General features: G+C 44.3%; 1 protein-coding gene across 1 annotated transcript in view; it reads left to right on the forward strand.

Annotated features, from left to right (window-relative positions):
- Positions 1-18,370, forward strand: part of DDC (dopa decarboxylase) — a 44,667-nt gene that overhangs the window by 20,590 nt on the left and 5,707 nt on the right. The window contains exons 8-12 of the mRNA XM_033170391.1: positions 4,559-4,653; positions 8,520-8,587; positions 9,385-9,461; positions 17,315-17,334; positions 17,583-17,681. Coding sequence (XP_033026282.1) covers positions 4,559-4,653; positions 8,520-8,587; positions 9,385-9,461; positions 17,315-17,334; positions 17,583-17,681 — 359 coding nt within the window. The remainder of the gene's footprint in view (positions 1-4,558; positions 4,654-8,519; positions 8,588-9,384; positions 9,462-17,314; positions 17,335-17,582; positions 17,682-18,370) is intronic.

Below are 18,370 nucleotides of genomic sequence, written 5' to 3' on the forward strand. Positions count from 1 at the left end.
ATGACTTGTGCTTGCTATGGATGTGTGTTAACCCTTAATCTTATGCCCATGAGAAGCTCTCCCACAGAGGACTAAAAAAGCTTGGTTTATTCTGTGAAATATGAGTGACAATATATATATTTTTTGCCATAAACCCCCACTAGAAGTGGATAGAGGTGGGGAAAGAAAGTTTACCTGTCGTTAAAGCTAAACAGACGTGTGCCGAGTCTTGGCCAGTCTTGGGTCAGTTTTGTCGTGTTGGAGCTCACTAGCCTTTGAATCTAAAGGTTTTTTAAATACCCTCTTGCCAAGGCTTGCCAGTGGGGAGGGGACTGTGAACTGAGTGATTTCTACAATTTCCACAATTCCTTCCAGAATAGTGAGAAAATGTTAAAACTGGTCATCCAGTTTGCTTAATAAAGGGTGAAGGACTTGTGACATTGAGCCATTATCTGAATCTGGCCATCTCTGTCTGCTATCTGCCTTCAAATCATCTGACAGTTGTGTGGATGGATCCCTTTGAGGAGTTGAGTATCCTGTATTTGATAACTAAATTTGCACGTGTTAATCTTTAGGTCAGGCGTGTGTGAATTCAGGATATGCCTGAGTGCCTTTCAGGGGCTGGAGGTTCCAGAGTCACCAAAGTTTCATCATGAGAGTCTCATGCCATATTAGTTATGTCCCGGTGTGCTGGCTCGCCCCCATGACAGAGGGGGCCCAGGCCATGCTGCTGTCACTGCAGTGGGTGCGAGTCAGGGGCGTACCCAGGATCAAAACTAGGGGGGGGGGGAGCCATGGTTGTTCAGGTTGTGACATTTCAGCACGGAAAAGGTGAATGAAACCAAAATTTTAAGAAAATTATATATAATTATAGCAGTGCTTTATTACAGTTGTTATTACAATGATTTGCTTGAAAAAAAGAGACTTCATACATATCCAAACTGCCTTTAGCTACCCCATGAACCTTGACACGTGCACGAGAGATGCTGAACCCCCCCCCCGAAAAACCATGGGCCGCGTTTCTGCTCGGTCGGTAGAGTGGACATCTCCTCGTCATTCTGAGGCCCTGCCTGCGAGGTTTACATTCACACCACCACCACCACCATAATCATTTGGGTCTTGCTGTGAACTTACTGCCCAGCGGGAACAGAAATGCACTCTGCACATGCTCAGAGGCGCCCCGGTTTCTCTTCTTGACTCCCAATGGAGAAGCAGCCAACAGACGGGGACCCAGCCAACATCTAAGAATATCCCCCCGCCGCCCCGCTGATCCCAGAAGGTTTTGCTGTGTGGGTTGCTGGCGGTTGGGAGGAAGAGGCGCTCTGCACTTGGCTCAGAGGTGCCGGAGCCTCGGTTTCCGTCGCCTCCCGTGGCGCACAGAAGCAGCGCTCTACTTACAGACTTTTCGGGGTGCAAACAGCACCCCGGAATGGATTGCATCAGTAAGTAGAGGTACCACTGTATTTAAAATATTTATGCACCTGCCCTTACATTCAAAATTCCCAAGACAGTTTATAAGAACTAATACAAATTACTTTAAAAACAGTAATAGGCAGTACTGAAAACGATCTATGTGCAGGGGGTTAGGCTGAGGTTAATAAAGCCTGGGGAGATAAAAAGGTCTTTAGAAGGAAAAGGATGAATGAGTAAAAGCTTATTTATTTGGCACAGAGAGCATTGCCATACTCAACTGTGAAATAAGCAGTGATTCTCCTTCCCTGCCTGCTCCACAGAGCTGTGAGTGCCATGCAGCCTGCCCTGTGCCCACTAGGCCAACCTGTTGCAGCGATGGACTCTGTTTTGTTAGCAGTGAAGTTTCATCTGCCAGTCTGGTGGGCCTCTGTAGTGTGGTCTAGTGGTTAGAGGATCAAGATGAGCAGTGTTCAAAGCCACTCATAGACCCAGTCTCTTAGCCTAACCCAGGGGTCAGCAAACCTTTTCAGCAGCAAACTGTCCCTCAGACCTTGTGGGGGGCCAGACTATATTTTGAAAATAAAAAAAATCAACTAATTCCTATGCCCCACAAATAACCCAGAGATGCATTTTAAATAAAAGCACACATTCTACTCATGTAAAAACACCAGGCAGCCCCCCCCCCCCAAATAACATAGAGATGCATTTTAAGGGACACATTCTACTCATGTAAAAACACGCTGATTCCCGGACCGTCCGTGGGCCAGATTTAGAAGGCGATTGGGCCAGATCCAGCCCCTGGGCCTTAGTTTGCCTACCCATGGCCTAACCTCTTCTATAGGCCTGTTGCACAGATAATGGGGGAAAGAGAAATGTATGGGGAGGGAAAGATGAGATAGAAACCTAACAAATTACTAAATGCATAGGATGGGAAGGGTGAACTCTCATCCTTGGCCTCAGGCAGCAAAATGTCCTGCACTAGCCCTCAGGGGAACAGCTCAGCTGGTAGAGTAGGAGACTTTCAATCTCAGGCTTGTGGGCTTGAGCCCCATGCTGGATAAAAGGGGGGTACTTGGACCAACTCTACAATTCCATGAAATGCACAAGCCCCATTGATTGTCACCACCACCCCAGTTTTCGCCAAAGAAAGCTTCCTTACTGCTTTCAGAAAGCAGTAGCCAAGGGAAGTGTCATTGACTGGGTCCCCTCTCTGGGTCTCTGCCTGGGGGCCAAGGGGAAGGGGCAGCAGACGACAGACTGAAGACAATAAAAGGCGAGAAAGCAACGAAGGAATGAGGGGAGGGGAGAAAAGAAAAGAAAAGAAAAGTTGAGTGAGGAAAATGGCAATGGCACAAGAAAGGAGGTAAAGTATGAAGGGTGGAGTGGAGAAGGCTGAAGGAAATATATCTGGGGCTGGGGTGGAAGAAATGGAAAGGACGCAAAGAGGAGCAGGAAAGGAGGAAGGGAAAGGGACAGAAAGCGAACGAGAATCAGGAGGAGGCTGAAGGAGACCGGCAGCGCAAAAGGAAGGGAATATGAGGAGCGAGGGGAGAGAAAAAGGGCGAGAAGGGGAAGGGGCGAAGGCACGCAGGCGCCCGAGGGAGGGGCAATGGCAAGAGAGAGAGAGAGAGAGAGAGAGAGAGAGAGACGGCCGGGAGGGGAGGGAGGGAGGCACGAGAGGGAAGAGCGAAGCCTGATGCAGCAGCGGCAGCACAGTGAGCGGCTCTGCAGCCCCCACCGCAGCCCGCCGCTGTGAGCGCGCAATAGGCGCTCCTCCTTCACCTCTGGGACAGGAGCTGCCTTGAGCAAGGGGGGGGGCAAAGGGAGGAACTCGGGCGGCGGGGACAGCAGCCTCCTCCTCCACTGCCTCCCCTTCTTCTCCGCTCCTCTCCTCCCGCTCCGCTTCTTCCTCAGCATGACGCCGATCATTTTTGCTTGGGGGGGGGCAGCTGGCTTCTAGGGGGGCAGCTGCCCCCTGCTGCCCCCCCTTGGGTACACCCATGGTGCGAGTGATGTTGGCACGCCCTGCAGTGTGTGCCTGTCACTACGTAGAAGTTTTGGGGGGCCCTGCCCCTTCATTGAACATTTGTGGGTGCCCCCCCCGCCCTGCATGGATGGCGCCTGTAGTTATGTCAGTCTTATACTCCTGCCATGATCTGCAGAGATAAACCATATCGTAAGTTCAGATTCACACAACCTTTTCACAGTTTCCCCCTCTGCTCCATCACTGCCCATGTACAGTGAACAGTTTAAACATTTTCCTCAGTCTTGTACTCCCTGTTGCAGGGAGACCTACATTTTCTCAGCCCTGGATATGCAATATATATTGTGTCTGGAAAAATATAACCTATCCACACAGTCCCTTCTGTGATTCTATGACAGCCCATTTATTGCTATCTAGAAGAAAGTTGTGCACCAATGAAGAAAGCAGCCACTGGCTATTGGCTTGGATATGTAAAGTAGTGGGGAGCATCATGTCTGAGCTCTTCTGTGTCTTAATTAGGGTTTGTAAAATATATTTATTCTTTAAAGGCATAAAACTTTTTTTTAAAGAAGCAAGCTTCAGCAAGACTGCCCTACCCCAGCAGTGTTCCTCCACTTTGGGATTCTGTAGCTTTAACACAAATCAATAAAGTAAGATAGTTCTCTGAAGTCTGTGCCTTCTCCCATTCTGTCACAGGATCACATATCTACTCTGAAAATGTGCAAAGTGTTAGGGTAGCCCTGTCACATTTTCACATAAGGCCTTCAAAGCCACTTACAGACTAAAAACAAACTTGGAAAAACACAGGAAAAGTACTTATTTTATAACAAGACTACCCCCCACCGACTTTTTAATGTGGATATTTTGTTGCAGAAAAAAAATTAGAGCTCTGTAGCACCTTAAAAATTAGTCCATGAATCTTGGGTGTCATAAGCTTTTGTCGCAAGATGACTCTGTGCTCACTGCTGCCCTGTTGCTGCACTTCCTAACCATTTTGATCACTCTCTAGAATTAGCATGTCTCCTTTAGAACATAGCAGCCTTTTAGATTAGCTGAGTTGTGCAGAAATACTTTTTTTTTTTAATGACATTTAGAAACCTGCAACCCAGCCCTACCCACATTACTGATTGTTCAGTTAGGTGAGTTATTAAAAATTGTTCATACTATTCCCCCACCTTCTAGGTAATGAGGAGAATATTTGGATGCATGTTGATGCAGCCTATGCTGGGAGCTCATTCATCTGCCCTGAATTCCGCCACCTTCTCAATGGAGTGGAGGTAAGAAATAATAATGAAAACTCAACATGAAACCCAGGCAGATTCTTTAGCTGCTAATAACCTGATTTTACAATTTTTATCATCATGCACATGTCTGATGTAGCAGAAGGATAGGTGGCTTGGCAAGGTTTCACTTCCATATTTTTCTCTTCCTTATACCAACTAAAAATACCCTGGTTAAGATCACACCTTCCTGCCCTGGTGCACCTGTTCTGCCAGTACCTTGGGATCCTTTCCCTTTATGAGCACATTGTTAAAGTCCAGAGTACACACACCTGAATTATGCAATCAGTCTTCCAGATAAAACTTGTGGATCAGCTTTGTTATTTGAGGTCTAAGCATATTGGATTTTGTGTATCTACACCCTGTTCAAACATTATATCGTTGTGTTAACACCTGGTAACCTTGGAGGGTGAACAGGGAAGGGGGGGGCAAACATTCACTCCAAGTCCAACAACCTTTCAGCTGTAGCTGATGCTCTTCTTAAAGCTGGAAGAAACAAATTTAAATTCCCAAAGGATCCTTTAAACGTGGTCCTGGTCAGTTGCATAGGGGATCTGGAGTATCTCCTAGAAGTACAATTTGTAGAGGGTGCGTGCAGTCCCTGTTGCTGTTAAGCTACACATGGCACCTGCAAGGGAGCCAAAGAGCTTACAAACTACATTTCGACAGATGGGGGGGGGACAAAATGAGAGGAAGGGCGAGAACAGGGGCAGAGGAAGCCCCTTGGCTGCCAGGGGCGGCCAAAGCAGAGGCACCCCCGGGGGCGGGGCGTTGCTCTGCAGCATGCATGCATCCTGATGCATGCATCGTGTGTCGTGATGTCACAATACACAACGCGCACATCAGGACGAATGCACCGCAGAGGTGAGGGGCAGGCCAGTGAGGCGGCGTCATGCTTATGGCTGGCGTGACGCCCCTCGTTGGCCCGCCCCTACCCTCCGCGGCTCTGCCCAGGGCCCACCCCAGCGCCGCAAAAAACAATAAAATAAAATAAAGGAAATCGCGAGCAGGCTCAACGAGAGAGAGAGCAAGCACAAGCCAGCCGCCGTCGCACGCCGAGCGAGGTTTTGGGATCGGCTGGGAGTCGCCAATCGAGGGGTGGGGCCCTGAGTGTCACCCCCTCCAGGGCGGTACCTGGGGTGACCCACCCCCTACGTCCCACCCTTGCTCCACCCCTGGGCGAGAAGTAAAGGAAGAGCCATTGTGCATGAAACAGACATTGATTTGAGACAGTGGCTGGATTACTGGTTTGGGTAGAAGAAGCCGCCATTGTCAGCTCTGAGCCTGTTGGACTCTGTACCAGACACTTACAGTATTCTGCCTTTTTGCTGTCACCGCCTCCCACTTCTTAGCCAGCACTGTAATTGTTGCAAATTAAGAAACTGGCAGAAAAGCAAAGGAAGACTTCCCCTGCCCTCTTGCCGGACTGTCTCCTCTGAACCTCCCTCTGCTTGGAGAAGGGAGATGGGATGGGGAAGGTTGCCTCTCCAACTTGAGTAGCTGTGGAAATATTTTCAAGCAATTATCTGAAACAACATGATCATTTAGTGACCGCTTTCCTCATCTGCATCTGTTTTGAAAACCACAGGAGAGTACATTCCAAATGCAGAATGGGGAAACTGAATAGTATGTGCAGAATCACCAAAGGCCATTCTGTTTCACATACTGTATAAATGATAGGTGACTTTTCATTTTTCCAGTAATGCTGGGCTGCTTTTCATGTGCATCCTTAGATAAGGGCAATGCAATTTCCTGAGTCTCCTTCCAGACTGCCAGATAAACTCCTGGTCTTCCTTGACATTAAAGGGGGGGAAATATTACTGTTTGCTGAGTGTACCTAAATAATGCCAATGTGTAAGAGCTAATAAATGAAAAGAAGCAAGAAAGCCCTAGCCAATAAAGCACCCTCCTTTCTCGTTTTTATCAGCAAAGCTTGCTGTAATTTCCTGTGCAGGTTTCACTGGCTCCTGAAGGAAATGAATCATCACTTTGTTGGTGTTTCAAGCCTCAGTGTGGCAACCATTCAACAAGTCTAAATAGATGTTCTCCCTCTAGCCATATGGCCTCCCCTCCTTCCCCCGCTCCACTAAACAACACTTCTTCACAAAAGGCCTGTATGCAAATGGAGGAGCTGATGTGACTGGTTTGCAATTGGCTAAAACACAGACATACTGGTGTTCCAAAGCACCGTGCCATTTTTTCTTCATATACTCTCAGAAACCACAAAATCAACCTACATTATTATTTGTTAACTTTGCAGAATGGATAGTTTCTTTCAGCTTCCTTTGCTACATGTGAAAATCCTTGCTCATTTGAAGGGCGGGGGGAGCTGCAACTCTGTTGGTTGTGGTTGCTCAGTCACTAAGGCAGGTGAGAAGCCTGCGGCTGGCGGCCAGAGGCTGGAATGGGTGGCAGGGATGCAGGTGGTGGTGGCAGCAGGGGGCACATCGGAGCACCCTTTTCTTCTGATCCAATTGCAGCAGTGTTGTTAGGTGACGAGATCAGGAGAGTGACAAAAGTGGGAAGGGGGAGGAAGAGGTGGCGTGCAGGGCAGCAGCAGCAGCAGCAGCAGGATTGGTGAGTAGAAGAGTTTGGATTTGATATCCCGCTTTATCCCTACCCGAAGGAGTCTCAAAGCGGCTAACATTCTCCTTTCCCTTCCTCCCCCACAACAAACACTCTGTGAGGTGAGTGGGGCTGAGAGACTTCAGAGAAGTGTGACTAGCCCAAGGTCACCCAGCAGCTGCATGTGGAGGAGCGGAGACACGAACCCGGTTCCCCAGATTACGAGTCTACCACTCTTAACCACTACACCACACTGGCTCTCTGGAGCGGAGGATTTCATTTTGGAATGTGCTGCACAAGCTTTCTTTCTTCCTGCCCCAGTGCCTGCCGCTCCTTGCCACCTGGCCCCTGACAGCCCCAGATCATTCTGGGTGCCTTGACCCAACCTGAGGTGATCCAGGATTGTCTCCACCTAAGTCAGACAAAACCCAGATCCCCACAGATTGGCCTGATTTGGTTCAGGATTCAGCCTAATCTGGTGCATGGCGCTACAGAATGCATTGAAGTGTGGGATAACATGAAAACATGTATAGCCCTACTCAACCTTTGGGACGGCCTCCCTACAAGCATCCTGGATCCTGCATGCTGAGCAGGCCTCACCCCCCAAGCAAAGCAGACACCTTAACAGCTCTTTTTGTCTGGGTTTTCTTGGCACAGTAAGGACTTTTAAGCTCTCTGTTTTTCTTGTCAGGCCAAGCCTGCTCAACATGCTGGCTCTGGAAGCTTGGGGGGTGATCACGAGATCTCATGGGAACTCGGACACCCCTGAGAGATCTTGCAAGAGCATCCCAGAGCCTGTGCACTGAGTGGAGAGCTTAAAAGCTCTCTCTGCACTGGGAAAACTTTAAACTTGTGCAATTTCAACCATTTTTCTCCATGGTTGTTCCCCAAGTCCAGAAGAGCAGGGCAAATTCCTAATTTCTTAATCTTCTCCACTAGGTCTCCACTTTGATGCATCTGAAGTATATCGTGCAAGGTTGAAATTGCACAAGTTAAATGCACATAAGAAGTGATTGTATTGTACTTTGAAATTGATGAATAGAATCATAAATAAAACCTCCATATTAGGAAGAGGACCTCACCAACCCATCAAGCAAAAACTCTTAATAAGGGAGTTGTTCTTCAAAATCCCCATCTGTGAATGTTGCTGTTGAATTTAACCAGAATTCTCTAAATATTCCAATAATTGATGAAAGCACCTCACAGACACACTGGAAAGTCTGTCAAGGCTGGCAAGCTAGAAATATTGATCTGGTGGTTGTAATCATTTTCCTGATGGTTTTTTTTAATCCTTTCAGTTTGCTGATTCATTTAACTTCAACCCCCACAAATGGCTCTTAGTAAATTTTGACTGTTCTACTATGTGGTAAGTATGAAGTGCAAAAATAAAGAGTTTGCATGTAATGTTAAGCCATTATTTAATGAACAAACCTTTTGCTCAAGCCATAAGATATTCTGCAAATAATCAAAGTAACTAAGCCAAGAGGTTCAGCCAGATCCTGTTTCTTACTCCTGATTAACATCACAATGTAATGTGATGTGTGGACCAGGGCTGTGAATGCACTACTTTTTTAAAAGCACATTCTAAACACATTTTCCTCTCAAATAATTCTAGGCACTGGAGTTTGTTTAGGGTTGCTTGGAATTGTGACTCTGTGAGAGGTAAACTACAGTGCCCAGAATTCTCTGAGGGAAATAACTTGCTTTGAATGTGCTTCAGGTGTATAGCATTTACATAGCTATTGCTCATCTCTGTCTTCCAAGATGGTTTTTAAGTTCTTTTGAAGAACTGTGGTAGCGGTGATGTTAGTGCTATTAGTTTAATGAAATTACTTAGGGGCAGCGTACATATTGTGGGGCATTGTGCTACCAAGGTTTATTACATTTGAAATGAATTTGAAAGGAAATCTAGGAAAAGTATATGCTAGTTTCAGATACAAAATAGTTGAAAAAATGATGTTTCATTAGGTTAAATTCTATGTTAATCAAATCCGACACAAGAGGAAAGCAGCTGGTGTCTGCATATGAATTGGGTCCTTCTGTTTCACATAAATTAATGAGGGGTCAAATTTTAAAGTGCAATCAAAGCTTTTATATATTTTAATCATGACAGAAGTAGCTAGTAATGCAATGGCAAATAATCCAAATTCAATATTTTTTCAGGGTGAAGAAGAGAACAGATTTAACCTGTGCCTTTAAAATAGATCCTGTTTATCTGAAGCATGACCATCAAGAATCGGGTAAAGTGTTTTATATTTTCCCTAACTTGAAAATAGTTTTTGGCTGTCAAAGTTTGTTTCAGTTTAAATACTTTCAGACCAGTATTTCAAAATGGTAAGAGTTTCCCATTGTTTTCCTTCAAAATATGTGTTAGCCAAGTATGAGTTAAGAAAATTTCCTAATTTTACAAGTGTCCAAAGAAATTGACAAAGGGGGGTGGGCCAACTCTCTGATTTTGTGTTCAGTCAATAACGAGGATTAAAATGACCACTGTCACTCTTGAAATAATCAGAAGATGTTCACAGTGCATAAAAGGGTGGATAGGGTATGTTAAGGGAGAAGTGAAGCGATGAATATTTTGATTCCGAGAGTACATTACATGGGGATATGTTTTGTTGCAAACTGTAGGACTCTCTTGAGCAGCCAAGCAGCTCATTTGACCAATTGCTCATTGTTCCGGTCAGGTTTGATTGCCTGTTGTTGAGAGAGTGAAGCCTGGAATCACCCCCCTGCCCAAGTGGTGAATGATGGCACAACAGAAAGTAGGAAAAAATCTTGTTGGGGTGAACACAGCCCTGATATGTTCAGGTACTGCACATGCAGCTCCTGTTGCTAGATGAGGAACAATTGCCAGGATAGCAATGAGAAACAGTAGGCCTCATATTTTATTTATCATTTATGATTTTCATTTATATACATTTCAATAGTTTTACAATCATCCTAACTTTTCAAAACTTGACTTCCTTCCTCCTCTTTCTGAAGTTCCTTAAATTTATTTTTTACATTTCCTGCATATTCTAAATTAACTTAACTTATTTTTTTATTAATCAACTTTAAAGATATACTGTTATGAAACTGCAGGTTATTACATTAATCCTGCTAATGTCCTTATCTGTTTACAGTAGGCCTCATATTTTTGCTCATTCTCTTTCTGTAGCATTTCCTCTACCATGAACAAGTCTATTGCCTTCACGACAGGTTCAGTCCATTTCAGTGATGGCTAGAATGAGCCAGCAGTGATGTTTCCAACATCTTTCTTGAAGCATTTCAGCTCAGGGATGGGTAGACTCTGGAGACACTAGTGGAGCAGCTACTGTTTGCCTGTGGCTGGGATTCTCGCAAAGAATGCTAGATTCAGGCTCCTTTCATCCTAGAACCCTTCAGTGCTGCTAAAGTATGGCTTTTCTGAACTCAGCTGGAAGCAGGATTAAACTGAGGGCTCCACTCAAACTCTTAATATTGTTATAGATTTGGGGGGACCCCTCCTAAATCCTATAAATTAATAAATGGTAGGGTTTTGGTTACTTGGAATATGGATGAAAGTACAAGCTGCAGAACTGTGCCAGACAAGGAATCCCTGGGCTGGCTTATGCAAACCAGCCTGACTGGCCTAGCAAAGACCAAATCTATTAACATGACAAAAGGTGTTGATAGACCATCTGATAATAATCCTTTGGCCTGGGGAGACAGATGTTGCCACGGTGATGGTGTGTGTGTGTGTGTTTGAGATGACAGGAAACGGGAGTCTTGGGCAAGGGTTGCTGGGAAGAAGAAGGAGGAAGAAAAAAAGACCAGTGTGAATCTACACTGGTTGGTTATAAAGTTAAAAATGCATTATAAAAATGTAATACCAAAGGGTGCTGTAGAGCAGCGATCCATTGGCAATGGGAAATTGCATTAAGAGCTATAGAACGTTTTTTTAAAAAATAGCCTTTAGTAGCGTTTTTACAGATCAGTGTAGATCCAGCCTTAGATCCATCTTGGGCAGGCTGGCTGCAGAGATGACTGGGAGAAATGCCTTGTACTCCAGGCAGGTTGTGCTGCTGTGGGGAAAAGCCCCTCTTGAAATGACCATGCTGTAAGAACTGGACTCCCTCCATGCAGTCCAAAGGTGTAAATAGGTGAATAAACCATATTTCTTAAAGCTAAGACAGTCTCCGTCGTGTCTCAATTCTCCAAACACAGGTGCTGGGTGATCACCTGGAACACCCAGGAATCTTGCTATCACTCAACAGAGAGTCCGGGTGCACCCATCTTTTGTAACAATAAGTTGTCATATTATCCAGCAACTTTACTTGTTACTTATTTACAGAGGGGAGGCTTTAATAGCTAATTCCCACTGGTAATATCTTTCATTTTTTTTTAGTTGCGGAGTAGTCTCATTTTACTATAAACAAATGGAGAAATAATAATGGCAATAATGAATGGAAACTGGGAATTAATCCTCCCCACTTTAGGAACAGAAACTAACACTGGGGAAATTAAAAATGGCTACTTGAAGGGTAATTAATAGGCCATTATTTACTAATCCTCTGATCAAACTGATCAGGAAGCAATGAAACAAGAAGTTCTGAATTCCAGACACAGAAGCCTTTCAAAGTTTCACTCATGTTCAGCTGGTGCTGAATTTTCATACAAAGGAATTGCTTTAGATTAGGCCTGAAAAACACAGGAGGATAGCACAAAACTCTTTGGAATGTAAGAGGAGGAAAGTAACATCAACTGGGTGCTTCATAAAAATTAAGCGGACAAAAGATGACAACTCCAAAGAAAAGGGTTGGTGTACAAGCAACTGGCATGAACGCCGGGCTCATCAAAGTTTCTTCTGAGTGGAATTTGCTGCCAAGGAGTGTTGTGAAGTCTCCTTCTTTGGAGGTCTTTAAGCGGAGGCTTGACAGCCATCTGTCAGGAATGCTTTGATGGTGTTTCCTGGTTGGACTGGATGGCCTTTGTGGTCTCTTCCAACTCTATGATTCTTTGATTCTATGATGTTCTTCAGTGGGAATGCAAATTTGGGATCCTCGCATCCATTCGGTATGACTTGACGCTTCAGGGATTTCAAGTCTGCACCTTGTAAATTTCAACCAGGCTCAGAGGACTATGGGGGTTCCAGTAAAAACTAAGTAGGCCAAGCAATACAGAAACCAGTCTATTCCAGGTTGAGCTCGCTTGATATGCTGACCAGCCATTTCATTGATTGTTATCTGTGCAGCAGGGGTTTTATTGCGCAGGCTCTCAGAGAATCAGCTATTAGTTGTCTTGAATAACAAAATCACTTGCAATTTGATGGTTAATTTTGCTCTTAACAGGTCATTAATGAAAATGTTAAAAAGCACAGCGCCAGAGCACAGCCTCAAGGCATAGCTGCTTGGCTTTCCCCCCATATGATAACTGATGCTCTACCTTCTGCTTCACTGCCAAAGGCTAATCTAAAGTATATTTGCTTTTTTCTGTCCAGTGATTGGCAATAATTATAATAAAGTGTGTCATTTCCATTATTTCAATATAAGAGCAAGGATTCAACTCACTTCAGATTTTTTGGTGGACCCTCTAAGTGTGGATGACACAGAACAGTGATAGGGTTTTCTGGAGTGAGAAGAAGAACTGGAAGTCTCATTGCTGGATATGATTTTGAAGCTTACAACATTTATTGCATTTAAGAAGGGTATTGACAAGCTGGAAGGGTGTGTAAAGGAGGGCAACCAAGATAATCAAGAGTCTGGAAACCAAGCCTTTAGTGTTTTTGTGTGAATTTCTCTTAAAACTGCATACAAAAATGTGTTTATTAATGAAGGTATACATTTTTGCAAGCAATTGCTCTCAATTTTCACTATTATATTCATTTTTAGGCACTTTTTTTTAAAACCTGCATTTTTGTAAAGACTCTTTGGGTAGAGAACTGCAGTGAAAAAATTGGATAAGTGTGAATTTTGAAGGATGGCCCCGTTTTGGTTCTTATGTTGCTTTGGGATGTACAGATTTGATAAACTGAGCTTTACATGCGAAAAGAATCAAATTTCTTCCCCACCTCAAAGTCCACCTCATGTCAATCTATTTTTGTAAAATGTATTGCCTTTCCCTTCTTTCATGTAGAATTTTCAGAATTGTGCTTAATGCTTTTTTTTGTACCTGCCATTTAGAGTTTATTCATTTTCTTTGCACCATATTCAACTTCAGCTTAAAATAGCTATTCCCCTCAGCCCTGAAAGAGACATTCGTCTTGCCTCTTAGTTCTCCTCTTCAGCTGAAATGAAGCCTTCACACTCGCAGTTGCTCCCACCTCTTTTGCTGGCCTTTCTCTCTCACTTCCTCTCTTGCTCCCCCTTTTTGCCCAAATTTAGTCTGCATGTTCCTTAAAGCAAGCACCATCTTAGTTTACAGAAAGTGCCCTGGGCAGTTACTGGTGCTCCAAAAATACACCAAGGAGCCAGATGGACCAGTAGCCATGAAATAAAGATGTTTTATAGGAAAATTAATTACGAACCACCAAATTTGGGATCATCTCCAAACCTGTGCCAAAGTTTTTCAGTTTTTTGCAGCATTTTGCAGGACCCCACAAACTGAGCAAATGATACATCAAACAAAGGGTTCCTATTTAACTACAAATCCCCTAATTTGGGATCCAACTGCAACAGGCTTGGAGGGGATCCCAAATTTGGGGGTTCGTAGTTTATGGAGTGATGTTTCATGTTTTTGGAACAAACCCTCAGCTCCTGGAATAGACCCTGCGATTTCCCTAGGAAAGGGTTATCAATCAGTTGATCCCCGCCTCTTCCATAACAGCTTCTTTTGAAAATACTCTTTGCTGGGAAAGTACCGGTAATACAAAACCAGGAAAGCTCCTTTGAAGTGGCAACAGGAGGCTTCCGGCGGCTGACGCCATTACGGGTGGTCGTGGGATGCTTCGGCTGCGAAGCACCCAGTCCATCCCGGGGGTTAGGAGCCCTGCAGCCGCATAGCGGGGCTCCGGTTGGGGTGCGGGAAGAGCGTCCCGCACCCTGGGCTCCCCGGCTGTGCCCGTTGTGGCTCCGAACCCTTCCCCCGCTCCCCCTGTAAAGGGGGAGTGGGGGTGAAGGGACGACGGAGCCGGGCTATAGGGGACATGCCCCAACCGGGATGTAAATGCGGCGACAAAGCCTGTGATGAGCGTCTAAGTTCTACCTGTCTTTAAGGAGCTGATAAGAACCCAGAGGCTGTGAGTAATTGATTGACTCTTTGTAATTCCTGGAACGATCTGGGGGAAAGAAGAAAGGCAGCCCGCCTCCCTCCCTTCGGGTGGTGAAAGAAATTAACTCTTTAAGTGACTGCTGCTACAACAATCGATAGAAAGTATTTGGAATTTAAAAACTGAGATTGTTGAGATTTCCCCTCGGGGGTTAACTGGGGAAAAAATATCTCCATTTGAAGCTTTGGTCTTTATACTCCGGCTTCGGAGAAATGGCGACGACTTGGTTTGTCGTGGGAAAAAACTGAAACAAAGGAAGGAAGAGACAGGAACTGAAATCTGATACTCACCCTCTCTCCTAAAATGCTGGACTTCGTGCTCGCACTGGTATCGAACTCTGGTTTAAAGGATGAGGAAATGCTCACTGTCTTGCAGCTGGAACTGCTTAATCGAAAACTACAAGTTTTGAGTGGAATTATAAATAAAAAGGACTTATTTTCCACAGAGGAGGCTTTTCAAAAGTTTTACACAATGGAATCAAACCTCGGCAAAGAGCTGGGAGGGGCGCTGGAAGAATGGTTTGAAATGGCTGGGCAACTCCGAAAGGAGGAGGAGCCGATTTCTGGGGGTGGCAGCCCTGGAACGGGAAAATTTACAATATCCAGACTCCGAGGTGGCAGCTCGGGGGCAAGGGACATGGAATTGAGATTTCTACAAGAAGAAGAAGAAAAAGAAACAGAGGAGCCCATGGAAGTGATGAAGACCCTGAGGCTTGATGCGGGGTTTGTTGTGGATGTTGCCTGGACCTGTGGACACTCAGAGGAAGACAATTGGAGATTTGGTTCCGGTGAAAGACAGAAAAAGACAATGGACAGAGGGGGAGTGGGTTGAAGTGCTAAATGTATAATCCAAATGGTCTGCCATGGTATCTGAAATTGGAGTGTGAAGTCTGTTAATTACAAGTTTATTTTAAATAAGTAAGGAGATATTGAATTTTAAGTTAAAAGCAGCATGATAAAGGATAGAAGAAATAAGTTTAGCTATAAGAATATTTGGTTATGATTTAGGTTATAATGCAAAGATTAAGATAAGTATGTTATCTTTTTTTTTAAGTAAAGTTAAATTTTTTTATAGAACAAAGTTGTTAAGGAAATAGTATATTGATTTAAAACCGAAGGTGAATAGGCGGGGGAAGTCAAACGTCAAGATTCAGAACTAGAAATTTTTTTTTTTGTAAGGTATATAAATAAGAAGAAGAATCCTGACATTATGTGTATTTGTATTTGTTTTTGTATCTGTAGGTGTGGGGTTGGGTTTGTGTTATATTATGAAAATGCTAATAAATTCTGTTTAAAAAAAATGAAGTGGCAACAGGAGCCTAATCGAATTCTAGGTGCGATTGGAGGGCTACAGCTGGCAAAGTTGACATAATGAAAGCCATTGCCCCAGAAGGTAAACCAAAGTGGGCTGGATTTGTTGTTGCTTTTTTGCCTGCCTGCTTGTACGGTGTACTTCCATAATTGCCAAGCAACTCTGTGCTGGAGGGGGAAATCCATATTTTGTTTGATGCTGTAATTTTGTGATAATTTGCATTCTCGAATCGGGTTGTTTTTGACTTCCTGGCAGCCAAAGGATGGCAGTCGGGTGGCAGCGAGGGAGGGATTTGCCTTTATGCTGTATGATAAATGCCCCATATGCAGCCTTAATTGCGTTCATCTGGGCTGTACGAGTGAGGCTTATAATCATGGTGACAAGGGCTAATAGCTGGTGGCATTATGCTTGTTTCTGAGAGGTTGCTAGTAGCTCATTAGGCACATGGCCTATTACGGCAACATGGAATTAGTTATCCATCCCCAGTTGCTTCAGACGTTTGCTCAAGCCCTGCAACCATTAAATTGACATCACCAGCGAGATAGGAAAACATGTTTTCTTCTGCTGCTTATCTGGAGTTCTGGTTCATTGAGATGAAATATCTATCAGTCCAATCCCTTATACCATATACACACACAGTTTTACTTCTATCGATGTCTAAATGTTTTTAATGGTTATTTATTCCCTTTGTTTTTAGCTGTTCTTGTGAACTGCCTTGAGTTCCTCGACCCTCCCTTGCTGCTATTAGGCTTTAAAGATTATCTTTTAGAGCCAATAAGCTGGGGGGGGGGGGAGTTGAACCCCCAGCAGGGGGTGGGGTTTTTTTTTTTGGTAGGGGGAGTGAGAGCTGGAAAGGGAAAGCTTAAGCTCAGCTGTGCGTGTCCTTCCCCCAACATGCCTCCTCCCACACCTAGATTTGAGAAAATCTCCTAATGCAGAGTCATAGCTGTGGGGGTGGGGGGTGGGCTAGCCAGGTTTTTTGTTTGTTTTTTTGACCCGGGTGAAGTCTCCAGAGGGGGTGTCGTGTGTATGTGTGTGTTTGTGTGTGTGTGTGTCTGTGTGTGTGTGTGCAAATGCTTGTGCCAAACTGGGCCTCTGACCCGGGTGAAATAAAGTTGGTTTCACTCCTGCCTTATGGAGCCAAGTAGGGGTTTCTCTCCCCAAACCTAACCACAGAGTTGGGGGCATTTTCAGTGTAGGGGATCACAGCTGTGACCACCCCCCTCCCACAATGGTTCTCTTTACATCACATCAAGCGTGGGGGAAAGGAATTTTTTTAAAAGCCTAATTGCAGCTTTGGCAGGAGGAAGGCAGGGGGGCTGTAGGCAGGGGGCTGGTGGCCGGGCAGTTCCACCCCCTGAATTCTAGGTTCATGGAGAGGAGGAATGGGCGCCCTGCAATATATTTATATTGTTACAGAAGTTGAACGCCACAACCACTCTCTGCTGGGAGGTTTCAAGGATTCGACTTCCCACAGTATCATAATATGACATCGTAGTTGTGAATGTGTGTTTATATAATATTACATCATATGTTTTTCTCCCCACCAACATACAGGACTTATTACAGATTATAGGGTAAGTACAGAACATTAATTTTCATCACAATATTTTCATTTCTCACTCTTGTTGGAATGCTTCAGGAGAGAAAAGTGGTGTTCATCATCCACCTATCTGTGTGCTGATCCTTAAGAACTCTGGAATCGGCCACCATATTTGGCTTCTTGAGTATTCGACTGTGAAGTCTGTAAAGGTGTGGGCAGTTTCTTCTTCTGGTGCAGATTCTGTTCTTTATCAAAAGTAATCTTATTTGATCTCTCCTCCAGCACTGGCAGATCCCCTTAGGCCGTCGGTTCCGTTCCTTGAAGATGTGGTTTGTGTTTCGGATGTATGGAGTGAAGGGGCTACAAGAGTATATCCGCAAGGTGAATACATTTTATTTTACCACTGAATGCTCAAAGGGCAAGAAAAGATGAGAGGGAGTTTTACAGATGAACACAGGCTATTTTCGAATCTCATTTCTCCTTTTTTGATAGATGTACAAGCTTGGTGGATCAGGGGGATGTTGTAGTTGTAGTGTATCTTGATTTCCGTAAGGCTTTTGACAAAGTCCCCAATTATTTTCTTCTGGAAAAGCTGGCACAATATCTAAAGACAATTATGATCAACTCTGGAATGAGATAAAAAGAAATTTCGAAATATGGACGAGATTTAAACTATCTTTGACAGGCCGAATTTCAGTGATAAAGATGAATGTATTGCCTAAGATTTTGTTTTTATTTCAAGCCTTGCCAATTATTGATAAGATAGATTGTTTCAAAAGGTGGCAAAAAGATTTATCAAAATTTATCTGGCAGGGGGGGAAACCCAGAATTAAATACAAGATTTTAACAGATTCTAAAGATAGAGGGGGATTCTCTCTGCCAGATTTAAAAATTTATTATGAAGCAGCTGCCTTTTGCTGGTTGAAAGAATGGTTTACATTAGAAGATACAGATATGTTAGATTTGGAAGGCCATGATAATGTATTTGGATGGCATGCATATTTGTGGTATGATAAGGTTAAGGCCCATAAAGGATTTAAATCTCATATTATTAGAAATGCTTTGTTCCA

This window comes from Lacerta agilis, chromosome 14, assembly GCF_009819535.1.
Source record: "Lacerta agilis isolate rLacAgi1 chromosome 14, rLacAgi1.pri, whole genome shotgun sequence".
Lineage (NCBI taxonomy): Eukaryota > Metazoa > Chordata > Lepidosauria > Squamata > Lacertidae > Lacerta > Lacerta agilis.